The 14,707-nt window shown below is 43.9% G+C and overlaps 1 protein-coding gene across 5 annotated transcripts in view; it reads right to left on the bottom strand.

The window, feature by feature from the left end:
• The window catches only part of RIPOR2 (RHO family interacting cell polarization regulator 2), a 612,501-nt gene that overhangs the window by 257,087 nt on the left and 340,707 nt on the right, over positions 1–14,707 (bottom strand). For all 5 annotated transcript variants that reach the window (XM_078687528.1, XM_078687531.1, XM_078687533.1 and 2 more), the window contains exons 7-8: positions 10,399–10,548; positions 8,642–8,705 (exon numbers count right to left, since the gene is read on the bottom strand). In XM_078687528.1, the coding sequence (XP_078543654.1) occupies positions 8,642–8,705; positions 10,399–10,548 (214 nt within the window). The remainder of the gene's footprint in view (positions 1–8,641; positions 8,706–10,398; positions 10,549–14,707) is intronic.

Genomic DNA, 14,707 nt, shown 5'->3' with positions numbered 1-14,707 from the left:
AACTATTGAAAAACAAAACAGATCCTGCAAGAACCTACCGTGGAACCCGCCCTTGTCTACAATGTGGAAATTGTAACAATATAATTAGAGGCAATCACATAACCCATCCTATGAAAGGTCACAAGATAAAACTTCGAGTCAATGCCACCTGTGATACGGCAAACTTGATTTACATGTTAAAATGTCCATGCAGCAAGGTATATGTCGGCAAGGCAGAACGCAAGATCAAGACAAGACTGAACGAGCATAAATCTAACATTAGAACTAGAAATGTCAAATCATCCATAGCTATTCACTTCATGGAAGCTCACCATAACATCTCTCAGCTACAATTTTTGGTACTTGAAGTCGTGGAGAAGCACGAAGGAAGACACAATAATCGTTTCTTGTTACAGAGAGAAAATAGTTGGATGTACCTCTTGAACTCTCATAAACCTTTTGGTCTCAATGACCGGACAGAATTTATGTGTTATTTATAATCATGAATGTTGGGAAATGCTTCCAGGCACCCACCTGCCTTGTATCTGATGTGTGAAGATAAAAGGTCCTTCTGACACGCAAGTATCACCAAAACGTAAACGAATATAATTTTCGAATTCATGCTCTTTATCATTAATTATTGTTTATTCTGCAACTGTATGTTGAAGTCACATAAGCCATGCACTCAGAATGTTTTACGCATGCTAGTCAATCTTACAACTTTATTTAAATTGCCTATTTCGACAATAAACATGATCTTCCTAACACTTCCACCTATGCCGGCAGCGCGCACTGATTGGTTGACTCTGGGTCACATGATCGGGAGCTTAGCCACTCACGACGCGTCTGTCATGAAACTGGATAAACCGCGAAGTTACAAACCAAGCGTTTGGGTATAATGATAGACTGTCCAACTAGAACTGTTTGACGCTGGCTTAGCAGCAATAACATGGGAGAGACGCTTTCGCGTTTTTGAAGTAAGTTTGGCTATTTCACCGTTTATTGTGAGATCCTGCAAGGTAAATAATTGTTAGCTAAACAGAGACAAAAGAACTGGTGCTAAATTGAGATACATTCTCTTTCAGCCTGTTCGATAGTATAACTAAACCCATTACGATGTATAGAACAACACGTGAGTGTTTAAGATTTTGTTTTCCCTCACTGCCCACCAGAGCTTCACATGGGTTTGCACGTTAAGCCACAAATTCACCACAGCATGAATTTCGCCGTTATTTTTGTTCGCTTGAATGTATTAATGTATTAAGCACATGAAATTCAAACTGTTTATTTATTCTGCGTATCAGCCCGAAATGCATTGGACTAAAGGATATGATTGTTCTTGGAAGTTGTAAAAATTCAAAACTAATAATTACAGTGATAAATTCAACGGACTTATGAATAAATAAGACTGAGCAAGATAAAACATGCATAAGTTTTATGATTTATAATTGAGGAATTCTGGACGTTTCCAGAAAACTTAGAGTGGAGCGCCAGGGGATGCTTCCATTGTTTCATTGGAATCACAACTAAGACTATTTCTATGGGCGCCATTGACAAGAGAGGCCACCTGGGCGGCACCCTCAAACGTTAAAAAGTTTTTGAACTTTTTCCGTAACTTGTTTGTAGCACAAACTCTAGCAGTGCACTTCTCCCTCACATGGTCCCGCCTGATGAGACATCAGATGCCAATGTCGAATGTTAACACCAGTTGCTAACAGTTGATGCTCCCTGCTTCCTTGGGGTGAACGCAGGACCTTTCTCTGTTTTGACCCCTGGATCCCTCGGAGAGGACCTCTGAGCTCCGTCAGTGCTTTGAGGGCCTGAGGAGGGAGCAATGGGTGGAGAGGGGGTGTACTGTGTGACCCTGTGAGCAGGGGCGGTTGGCATGTATATGCACCGGTAGGCCGGGCGGGCAGGCAACTAAGTGGTCGGTTTGCATGCATGCAGGCAAGGCGAGGCGAGTGGCAAATAATAAAAAATAAAAGTCCGGTATCTTGCCTGCTGCACATCCAACGTCCTCCTCTGTCTGTTCCGTGGGCGCCAGCCACCAGGAAATTCCACTAACAAATCCTGGCTCTACCAGCATGAGAGCAGAATCAGGATTGGGTGGCACCTTCTGGCTGGCGTCTCCTTCAGGCCCTTTAGGCTTGTGCTTGGTCTCCACCCAGTTGTCTAAGACAGCTGAGTGGAGAGCTGCAAAGTGCTGATGTCACAAAGGCCGGCTCAAGAAAGCCAGCAAAACTGACATGGGCACTTTGGAGGGTCCATCTTGCTCCTCCAATCCTCTATGCTGCCAATCGGCAGCAGAGGAGGACACCCCCCTATTTATCCAGGCTGCAAGTTGCTGCTCGCTAAATGTGAAAAATAGATGTTATCTATTACGTTTAGCGCTGTTGCAGCAGTGTGGGGGGCTACGCACCCTCGCGAAGAAACCGCTGCTGCCTGTAAGCCCAAGGCCCAGACTCCTCGGACAGATCTCTGAGGTGTTATCAATTATGAAAGATCAAAAATCAAGCCGAGGTCCAGGCCTGCAGGCTTGCAATTATCAGGGAAATTAGTATTTTGGCCCAGTGGTTGGAATCTGCACTCAAAGTATATTTAGCAATCTGTCACAGTGCACGTTTTAAGCCTGTTTAATGATCCTGCAAGAGCCCTCTTTGTAACTATCACAAGATTAAAAAAAGAATCAGAAATACTCTTCACACCCACAGCCGTTCTCTGCTACTCTGAGGTATGACATTCCATCCAAAAGCGCACGTGCTACACAATGTCCTCAGTTAAGCTAACCATCAACAGACCAAAGAATGACACATCAAATGGAGACAACAAAGCTGCAACAGATCAAGTCTTCTAATATTATTTTGCATTAGAACTATTGTGGCTAGCATCAGAAAGCTAGTTATGGCATCAGCACTGATGCCCAACTTCCGGTGGTTGTTGTATGAGGTGGGCACCATCATTCTGGTGAAAGGAAAGAGGCTGAAACATTAAACCAAAGGAGGAAGCGAAAGAAAATAAAACAGGGAAAGAGTAAATGTGTTACTAACAAGAGATAAAGAGGACTGTACAGTGATGAAATAAAGAGGCACAACAGGAATGAAGACTAGGCAGCTTTGGTATTTAGTTTCCCTGGCATTCAGCAGAGGCAGGTTCCTAAAAAGACATGGTGCCCCAGAACATATTTGTTTTTTTTTAGACATTACGCACCAGTGTAATCCTCAGTACCTCCCCGCTATATATGCATATCTGAACACTCACAAACATGCACAGAAAATGATATAAATACTTTAGAGCCACACAACCAGTGCTTAAATTGAGCCAGTGGTTTCCGGTGTTTGGCACCGGCACTTAATTACCAGGACCTGCACTTATGACAGCTGCCACATGGTGACACTGTTTGTGTACTTTAAAGATGAGCAGAACAATAGTTGTAAGTTCAATATACCTTAAAAATAACCAATGCCTGCCACCCAAGCCATTCTTAAAGCTTTGGTGGCCTCGAACAGTCTGAATTGTCACACTTATAGCAGTGTAATAAGTTAATAGTTGTGAACGTATAGTGGCAATAAGTGGTGCAAACTGCGGTGGCCTCCTGACGAGGGCCCCAGTGCTTATTCTCTTACAAACTAAGCACCGCGTTTTGACTGTAGAAATTCTCATCCGTCCTTACTGGCTTTTTTAATGCTGAACTTTGCAGAGCACATTTTTTGTTTAAAATGTAAACAAATGCTGACCCCTCAGGGGCACCTTTGCAAGAGCTTCTGTTCACAGTGGGCCTGGTTACTTCAGAGACACCCTCCCAAGACACTTTAGAAGTGGTCTTCAAACTTTTAATAACGGGCCCACCTCAAAAACAATTCTATTAAATTAGCAATGTTTAACTATGTCTAGACTTAATTGAAACATTGCAGTTCAGTTTTGTTACCGTTTTAAAAATGCAATCAAATATATGAATGGCAAATATATTATTCTGGTCTGGCAGGCCTTATTACCATGTAAAGTATCCACAGTGTGATTATTAGTAATGGGGGTGGGAGTTTTGAAGACTATTTGGAGTCCTTTCCCTTATGACGCATACTCCCAGCTAGGATTTAAATGACGAAAGAGGTTAGTGATGGCCCATTACTCCCGCTAATTTTTTTCCACTTGAAAACAAAGCACTGTTTTCAGCATAATGCTTCTATTGGCCAGAGCCTGGCTCCCCCTGTAGGATCACTTAAGGCCCACGTGGGGGGCACCTAGGGAGGCCTGCCCCCTAGTTTGAAGACCCCTGACCTACAGGAACGTCCTGCCTGCAATGCTTGAAAAATGCAAAACAACAATTGATGGAGAGAATGCAGAACAATGTCATACATTCACCCCAGTACAGAGATCTGGGCCTAAATCCATAGTTTTTTTTGCTCATCATGCCATTCCAGTTTGGACCCAGCCATATGCAAATCAGTCTTGACCCTGCGCCCAATGGGAACAGTCCAGCCCGAACTGCCAGGCCAGGTCCTCTCTGAACTGGAAACAAGCATCCTAGAACCGGTTTCGTGGTTTCACCCCTCTTTAGCCAGGATAGTTTGAGTCCAGTGGCATGGACAGCAGGGTACCCACGTCTGGGCATACCCGTCCCACTCTGTTGGGAAAAGCATGAAAAGCATCCAGTCTGGGCCACTCAAGAGACATCTGGGTTGGCTGCTCCAGGGAAATCTACTATACTCTGCTAGAGGGACAGGCAGCCTGAGACACTCAGTCCACCCCAGCACAGACCCACATACATACACAACATGCAAATATAAATCAATGTTACCAGTCAACCACCAGACTGTTAGCTGACCCAATTCGCTAAACTTCAATTTGTTAGCTATATCATATACCACAACAGCATTTCCGAAACTTGTATCCAATTATAAACAAAAGTAGTCATCTAAATGCAAAATGGCTTTCAACCTGATAAATCAATTTGTACAATTAACCTGAAATAAAGAAAAGCAGGCTGATCAATGTTTGTTCTGAGTCAGTTCAGTGAGCAGGGGGGTATTTGGTGGCAGATGAAGGACAGGAAGGAGAGAACTGGAAAAAAACATGCACCATCATGGACTCCTTTACCCAAAAAAAAGTTGTCTGAAAGTGCGATGTGAAAGGGTAAATGTTAGCCGTTCAAAAAGATAGTAAAGAGGTGATATTTCAGGGGAAAGCCAAATTCAAGACGAGGGAGGAAAGGCATCGACTAAGAAGCAAGCAAATAAGAGTAACAATAAAGCCAACCAATGATAAGCAATAGTGGGACTTAAGCCCTATGAACGTTTTTGGTAAGACAACAAAAGTGTTTGGAAACCAGATGGCTTGTGCTGTCTGGTAGCCAGGGCTGGACTGGCCATTGCGGGCACCAGGCGTTTTTTCAGTGGGCCAGAAGGGTGGGGGCCGGTTTTGCAGCAGTGTAGCACTAGCGGCCCCCTGTAACAAAACAAAAGGTGCAGTGGTGCTAAACACTAGCACCCCCCCCCCCCAACAATCTCCCCCACCCCCCCTCCACCCCCCATGGCTGGCCCGCACTCTCCCTCCCCCCTGGGGCCGGTCGAGCAGATTTGCAAAAGCTGGTTTCTGTTCCTAGTCAGGCCGTGCTGGTACCATCTGGTACTCAAAACTTAGAAAATGCTACCTGGGCCCTACCGATATAGTGGTCATTTATGTGCCCCATGACACCTGCTAATTCCCCTGCCCTTTCATAGCATGCGTGTCCTTTCCTAGCCCCATTATCATTGACACTAGTAATTCAGTGGCCTGCTAATTTTATGGTCTTACTATTGAGCTACAACTTTTAGTTCTCAAAGTCGCCTCTTCTATTCAGATCGAAATGCACACAAGCCAGGTTCGGGCCAGTACCAGCTACCAGGAAGCCCAGGAGCACAAATAGACCTGGCTATTTTAGTGAGAACATAAAAAAAGAAAATCACACAAGTTCGACATTCTGTTAACTACCCAAACCATTGACTGTGTATATGAGATATAGGCCAAACCTCGATAGGACATTCCCCCTTATATTCTCGAAAGGATTATACTGGGCCAGTGTGCTGAGTGAGGGTACAGAAGCTGTCAACATTGAAGTACCGGTCAGTGGCCTTTCCAAAACCACTTACCTGAATTTCATGGCAAAGCAGAAAGCTCTTTCATTGTTGTGACTGTATCTTGAGGATTCATTAAGCCAGCACAGTTATAGCCATCAAAACTAACAGTTTTAAGCACAGTGTGTGTTATAAATGAAGTAATGTCAGACCTGTTTGGAAAAAGGGCTACAGGCAGTGGTGCCAACAGTTTACTGCATCCTAGATTATTAGTAAGGTATTGCATCTGTCCAGGGCCTTTGTTCATTTGGCTCTAAATGGATTTTCACACTTTGCTACTAGTTCAAATCAGGGTCGGACTGGCCTGCAGGGCAGCTAGGCAGTGCACGATGGGCTAAACTGACAGGCCAGTGTGTGTAGCGTTTTTTGGCTATTTGTGGGCCTGTTTTATGGTCTACTGATTCGGTTATTTACTGATGATTTACCGGACTTTAAAACAAAAATTGCCTGCAGCAAGCTGACTTCCATACAGTCTTTAACAGCTTGCAAACCCCTTAAACAGCAACTCTTCACAAGTTTAAAACTGCCACAATTTGTAAGCATAGCCCACTTTCTTAGCTTTCTAATGCAATAATGGCGGCCACTTTTATTTTGGTGCTCGGGCCTATGTTCCGTACCCGTCCAACTCTGCTTCAAACTGCAACCAGGTTAAGCCATGCTCTTGACCACGGCTATTCAATGCTTATCCTCGAGGGCAGAATCAAGTAAAACATTCCAGTTTCCCACAGTGAATATTCATGAGGTAATTTTGCAAATGATGCATCCAAATTGGGGGTATTTGCATATCCATTGGTGATACTGAAACCCTGACTTAATCTGGCCCTTAAGGGTGGTCATCCTGTGACACAGACACAATGTAGGCCCTTGTGCGATATTCAATGCGTTTCTAACTCATGCCTTGAGTGGGGCAGGAGGAGGAGGAGTCCCAGCACTCTCCCATCTAGAGTTCTCGCACTCCTCTGAATAACATATTCCTTGGGAACGCGTCCTTCCCTGAGGTCTCTGTAGGTAGCATAATGCACCACAGACCAGTCTTGAATGTAGCAAAAATGAACTGACATAACAACCCTATTCCTAAATCGATTTCTTTTTTTTTTCTTCTTTTTTTGTCCTCATTTGCCTTGCCCTCCTTTCAGAATCGCCAACCACCTTGCGTGTCGCCTGCCAGAAGACTTCAAATCTTTGCCCTCTCCCGTTTCAAAACACGAATTAATATTACTGGCGGAAGGAGCATCCCAAAAGTATAGAGGGAGGAGGATAGGATGCAAGCATGCTATAACTCCAACTCCATCTAAGTGTTTTTCAACCTGCAGGACCAACAGTATTTCGAAGGGGCCCTTGTCCTAGGTCCATGGAGTCCAATGATTATGCCTAGTTTGACTCCATGGACCTAGGACAAGGGCCCCCTTCGAAATTCCTAAATAGATTTCCCATGCAATCAAAATCCTGAGCAGCTAATCCGTGTTTTGTTTTAGTTTGCACACATCTGAATTATTTAGAAATCGCTTATTGTACCAAGGCCTACTGGTTTGAACTGGGTCCTTCGTGTTTAACTTCAGAAAGGTTTTATTTTTGCAATGTTTGGTTTTCAGACTTCCTTTTTAAATTCAGTGTTAGTAAAGATATCTATATTTCAGTCATCCCTCTTCATCCATCGGCTGGTCGTGTCTCACTTACATTTTTCTTAAGCCTACTATAGCATACAGTATGGGCAATCGGTCAGCTCACTTCAGTCACTGCGAGTTAAGGCATTATGTCCTATCTATCACAAGCAGCACATTCGGATAAAATGTAGTTTCTTCAGTGCCAGGGACTACTATGGCAATGTGTGCTCTTTGAGACCAAAAAATATTTTAGCTTTTAGCCAATTATTTTGTTTTGGACTGAAGAGGGCACAGCAGCTTGCTCAACAAAGTTTTATCAAAATCACAACAAAACAAACATTGACAAAAGCTAAGGACTGGCAGCCCATGGCAGACTTATTTGCTTTGCCAACACTTGTTGATCAGTGGTTTGGTGATTCCGTGCGGTTTAATCTATTCCTACTTTTCTTCCAGTACTGCTTATGTCACAAGTACTTTTCAGACCCTTTCATAAGATTCATTGCGGTTTCTTAACTAACCTACAGTAAAGTTTCACTACATCAAACTTCATCACTGCATCACTATCTGGCCTACGATGCTGGGAATAAAAGCTCTCGATTTAATCGAGCATGCCTTGGCACCGATCTGTGGGTACCAGCTAAAAGGCAGTCTTGAAACATTCTACAGCACATGGAACACAGACAGACGCTCTGATACAAACGAATTTAAGTGAACAACAAAAACAGGCAGAGATATAGCATACCAAGCTCCTTGGTCAGATTTGCCCCCGGGCAGACCTGCAAGTGGTAGTTGATTATCAGAGAGACGATGACCTTGTAAGGCCTTTGGGCACAGAAAAGCTCTTCATGGCAAAGAGCATCCTTCATGTTCTGAAAGTTGTCTGGGTATGGCAGGAAGCACCCTACACAAAGCTATTCTGCAATGGAGGATGACAAATGATGCCATTACCTTTCATCTTGATGTGGAACTCCCCTAGAAGGCTCTCCATGTCCGCTTCTACTGTACACATATTCTGCAGGAAGGAAAAAAAGAAAAGACAGTCTTAGGAGGACACACAAGCACTTTGGCACAAGACAAGCTCCTAATGTACTCTCACTGAAGCGCACAGATAGGTGGTGCAGGCCACGGGCAGCACCACGGTATAAATAACAGAATGCAAGACTCTTCTTAGCTCAAGTGGGAATCAGTAGAAGCAAAATGAAAGTCTTTACCCAGGAAGACAAGACATGGCTTAAACACATCATACAAAATACTTGTAGTTTCATGACCAACAGATAATTTAATTAATCAAGGGTACACAAGGAGGCAATAAAAATGAGTTAGTATTTATACATTACATTTACAAGGAGAAGGTCTTCACAAAGGTATAGCACTTCGGGTCTAAAGGCAGACTGCCGGCCTAAAGGCAGACTCCGGGCCTAAAGGCAGACTGCCGCCCTAAAGGTAGACTGCGGGCCTAAAGGCAGACTCCGGGCCTAAAGCCAGACTGCGGGCCTAAAGCCAGACTGCGGGCCTAAAGGCAGACTGCGGGCCTAAAGGCAGACTCCGGGCCTAAAGGCAGACTCCGGGCCTAAAGCCAGACTCCGGGCCTAAAGCCAGACTGCGGGCCTAAAGCCAGACTCCGGGTCTAAAGGCAGACTCCGGGCCTAAAGGCAGACTCCGGGCCTAAAGGCAGACTCCGGGCCTAAAGGCAGACTCCGGGCCTAAAGGCAGACTGCGGGCCTAAAGGCAGACTCCGGGCCTAAAGCCAGACTGCTGGCCTAAAGGCAGACTGCGGGTCTAAAGGCAGACTGCGGGTCTAAAGGCAGACTGCGGGTCTACAGCAGACTGCGGGTCTACAGCAGACTCCGGGCCTAAAGGCAGACTCTGGGCCTAAAGGCAGGCAGACTGCAGGCCTAAAGGCAGACTGCGGGCTTAAAGGCAGACTGCGGGCTTAAAGGCAGACTCCGGGCCTAAAGGCAGACTGCGGGTCTAAACTTCGACTTCAGATCTAAGTTAACCTTTGTGAATCGGGCCCTCCGTCTCACCGCTTTTTCAGTCAGATTCTCATCCCAATTTAAGTATACACTAAACACTGCATGACAAGCCCTGACATGGATAGTCCTCTACTCCTATTCTTTGTGAAACCATTGCGATATATAGATAATCTATATTTAATAGGACTTTGCATCTGGTGATTGGCACTGGTGGCGTGGACATATTGCAATGTATTAAGATTTGGGGGGCATAGACCTTTCTCCGGATCCTTGCAGCAATCATTGAGCAATCAGTAGTTCAAGAAATGATCCCGCGGGCCCTGCTCTCTGGGAGGGTTCCATGAGCACGAGCACAAAGGCGAGACAAGGAGCTCTCCGCACCCACGTGTACCGTCTAGGGAGGAGGTTAAATTGCTTTTACCAGGGCAATTACCACTCTGGCATCATCAACATGAAAAAAATCTGAGTGCTTACTCATAGCCACTTCCATAAAATTAAGTGTCACGCAAACATTTGCTGCATTTGTGAAAGATAAGTAAATGCATTTGCTGGGTCAAGATGCTAACTATTTTATTACACTTTCATCAAGTTTATTTAATTCTTGTACAGTACATTGGATCCAAGGGCAACTGCTAAAGTGTGCCCTTACAGAATACTTGTAGGTATTCATTGTAATGTTTGCCAGGGTGGCTAAAGTAATTTGTTTGCACTAATGAACTATGGCAGCACCTCGGTGTACTCCTTGAAACTCTTGTGAATTTCAGACAGGCTCTCTCGAGCTGCTTTGCTGGCAGGAGAAGCTGCAAACGCTTGCTTCATCTTGCTCGCCCCATCCCTCAGGCGCCTTTGGATACAGTATGCTTCGTATAACTCATCCACCTGCAGAGAACAAAATAAAACATGAGCTCGGACATCCCAGACCTGGCACAGGAGCACCAGCAACAAGAATATTGTTTAGAAATAGTTTGGAACAATAAAAAGTCACTTTAAAAAATAAAATAAATAACTGTTCAGTTAAATTGATATTTTTCCATCAGAGGGAGGAAAAGACAGAACAACCACTTTTTTTTTATAATACAGTTAACTAACAGTTTTTTTTTACTTTAATCAGTGGCCATACAAGTTAATATAAATCTCGTCCTAATTTGCAGACAAAAAGCTTGATGGAACATTGAAGGCAGTAAACCGTTGCCACCTGGCGCCGGACCTGCAGTCCACAAGAGGGCGCCAGAGAACAACAAATGGGCTCAAACATGGTTTATTGTAACCAGAGAGGCAAAGCCCAAACAGCAAATTGTCATCTTGAATGTGCCTACGAAACATTCTTACAGCAAAACACCAGACAAACAAGCTAATCACATTAAGCATTATTCTTCTAGTAGCAACACCGTCTCGATCTTGCTTGCCCCCAAAGGTCAATTCACACATACTAGAGGACAGTCAGCCACAGGTAGTATCATCTACTTTAAAATATGACACGTTACATCCATGGAACTAAAATCCAACGTTGCTGACAGGGGCGCGATCTTTTTCACTTCTACTTGAATAGTAATCTTAAATATGAGTGCTTTGATGGAAGAGCATAGGAAAGACCACTCTTTTGCACAATGGTTAATTTTATGAAAAGCAATGCATTTTAATGTGATCAGTTGTTCAATAAATGAACGAATGCAATCACATTAAACTCAAGTTCGAGAAGTGCATCACAGCTAACATGGAGGCGCTGTAATTATCCACTTGAGTCCTGGTTACATTTGCTATGTTGTTGCCCTCATCTTACTAACGACCATCGACGTCTACTGGTCCCAGTCTATCGGGAAAAGTTACTGAGGCATTGCAGGGAAGCATCTGGTTTGTGCTTCAGTAATAATTCAGCTCAAGTCCTAGCAGAGGCTGGGAAGTTTGTTATTATTTTAACTGCACTGCACACAGCCCAGCACTAAGAAATTGACAAGTTCTATTTTATATTGTTATTGTACAAATTAACTTTGATGAAAGTTAGTTATCGGTATCAGTAACAAGCATTGGGACATTTTTGTTATTGCCTTCTGCACTACACACTTTCGTTTTGGACTAAATGGCTAATTGTGATATATTGTCATCAATCTGGAATGCTGTTTTTGGAATTGACATTTATCTCGTGTTGCTAGATTTTGTAATGTGTATTCAACTTTTAATCCTTAATTTTATTGAGTACCAATATGAGGTTTGTATGTTACGGTTTTAATTAACTGTATAATAAAAGAGACCAGTGCATCAATGTAAAACAGCAGGGCAGAATGAGAACAATATCAAAAAGCATTAGACAGATTTAACCTAGCCAATAGAGTTGCGATCTAGTGACATGTTATCCAAACCTATGTTTCCAGGCATGGGCTTTCATTTTTTAACCTGATGTTTTCTGAGAGTTGTAAGAATAAGGTGTTTTCAATGAGCCACGATTGCTGACGTAGCTGATAACAGTGACTTGTAAATGAAAAGCTAGGTTTAGGAACCAATACTTCCTGGGTTGAGGTGGTAATCCTGTGAAGAAAATAAGGCAATCCAGAGTGAGAGTGTGGGCCAGGGGCAGAGAGTGAGAGAATCCCACTGTGATAGGTCTGGGAATGGTAATTGTAATTGCATCTATATAGCACTTACTACCCCTGACGAGCAGTCAAATCGCTTTTTGGCGAGTAGCACGCTACTCCTGAACCCAAAAAGGATTAGTGGGGAATTGAAGAGGGCCCGGGAGTGTGACGAACCCGTGGAAAGCATCCGAATGTCATTTTCTTTTCCTTGGCTCTCTTTCCTCGGACTTGAGAAAGACAACTTTGATGCAAACACCTTGACGAACTGGCCACTACACATTAAACACATTCATCTGGATAAATATTGCATAGCAAGGTACACTGGGGGGGGGCTTTGGGTAAGTGATATTTGAAATAGCCTAAAAAGAATTGTTAACTGAAACAGTAACTGTTAAGTAGTGAAGAAGCTATTCCTGCATTAGGATTACCCTGAGAACGATGTATTTAACCGGTCTACTCGCTTGTGAAAAAGTTAACAATGCACATTAAAGTGGTTAATATTTCATGTAATTATTCAAAGGCAATTTTATGAGTAGATTTCTGAAGTAAATAAAACAATGACTATGGCTAAATGAGATCAGGAGTTTAAGGGGGCAGAAAAAGAAAAGTGGGAACTGCAGTGGAACGCTGGGAGTGTGACCGAAATACAAAAATGGATGAGGAAACCTCATACAGAGTCAGTGGAAAGAGGGAACACAGGGGAATAAGGAGCCTAAGAGAAGGGGGGGGGGGGGTGCGTGCAGTTTATATTAAAAAAATATATAATTTAAACACGTGCCTTACCTTCCTCGTCGCTCTGGACCTCTTCTTCTGTGGATTGCAGAGCGGGCACCAGCAAACTCCCTTGCCCAATCCTAGCACTGCTCACATGCTGTTAGCCAGCATGAAAGCCGTGCCCTGATTGGAGGGAGCCGTTAAGAAAACAGGGGAATGATTCCGTTAGGGAGTACAGAGGTGGGAATCCTAAACTATATTCAAAGCATGATGACTCTGACACCATTGATACCAATCTTATTTTACACCAGTTGGATTTTTTATTTATCCCTGGGTTGCAATCGAATACACATCAAATGTATTTTTAGTTTTCAGCAAGACATGTTGGCCCTGTGCAGGACTTGCTAGAAGACTAGCCTGTTACTTCAAATGGTGTATAACATATGTATCATGCTTTGAATATACTGATTGGAGGGAGCAGCTTTTCTCAGCACTCCCCATCGCACTGGAGGCCTGCACTTGCTCTCAAACCAGCTATCTTAAGACTGCTGGGTTGAGAGGTTTAAAGTGCACATATCTGGCTGGCCATACAGACATGAACACTTTATGCAGTGCACAGGCAGCCTTCTGCCCACTACTCCTCCCTGCTGCCACTAAGCAGGCCCTTCCCTGTCCGGACACTCTGTTCAGAACGGGATGATGTCAAATAAGATGGTAATGATGCACCATTTTTTTTTTATCTCTGGGGCTTTGGGGGGCATTTAAGTGGGGCAATTCTCCGCCGCTGCAACGGTGGAGCTGCTCCAGCCTAAATGATGTCCATGAGACTCAGGAGTGTGAAGAGGCACGGACATTAGGAGGGTGCCGTGGGCTAGCTGAGGGAGAGCTACGAATGTGTCCGAATGAGGATCAGAGGTGTGAAAAGATTAAAACAAGGGGAATTCCTGAACATAAGGAGACTGGGAAGAAACTATGAAATCAGGTGTGGAAAAGCACTGCAGAGGAAGGGACAATCAGTAGGGAGATGCATCAAGGGAAGTAGTAGTGTGAAACGAGTGGTAATATAAGTGCTAATCAGGAACGTCAAGAGGACTTTGGAGAGCAAAGGAGAAATCAGGTTCTCGAAGATGAGTGGATGGTCCGGCTTACTCATTTCAAATATACACGGCTCAGGAGTACTGCTATGGGATAGGTGGATCGAACGAAGAGGCTGGACCTTCAGCTTGTTCCTGTCCCCATTGTCCAATTCCCGTCCTATGATTGAAGCCTTGCAGGGGAGAAAAGCAAACTGAAGAGGCACTCTTATTTGTTGTCCACTCCTACGCTCTGATGATCACATACCAGGAAGACCATGTATGGAAATGCCTAATTTGAATGAGGAGTATGCAGATTTTTAAAAATGTCATTCTTGAATATCGACTCTGCAAAAAGGTTTTTTTCTGACCACAGCGAGCAGAATGTGGTAGTTCTAAGTGGAAAGTAGTGAAATATCACAATCAATAGGATTTTAAAGCGTGGTAGCTTTTCAGAGTCAACATTTTTTAATTCCCATATGGCTCCTCGGGTGCAAAACAGAGCCCACTGACCAATATTAGCATTCTGATTAACTATCTGACAACTCACTGTCAGGTCTGTGAGGAAACATCGCTCAGAGGCCTCGCCCATCCTTGAAATCACACACTGCTGCAAGGTCATACAAACTGGAGGCGTGCTCTATAGAAATGCTCATAACAACACACAACATAACTTGTAGG

Source organism: Lissotriton helveticus, chromosome 4_1, assembly GCF_964261635.1.
Source record: "Lissotriton helveticus chromosome 4_1, aLisHel1.1, whole genome shotgun sequence".
Lineage (NCBI taxonomy): Eukaryota > Metazoa > Chordata > Amphibia > Caudata > Salamandridae > Lissotriton > Lissotriton helveticus.
The sequence above is the reverse complement of the archived record's forward strand: the minus strand, read 5'-3'. Positions and strand labels throughout refer to the sequence as shown.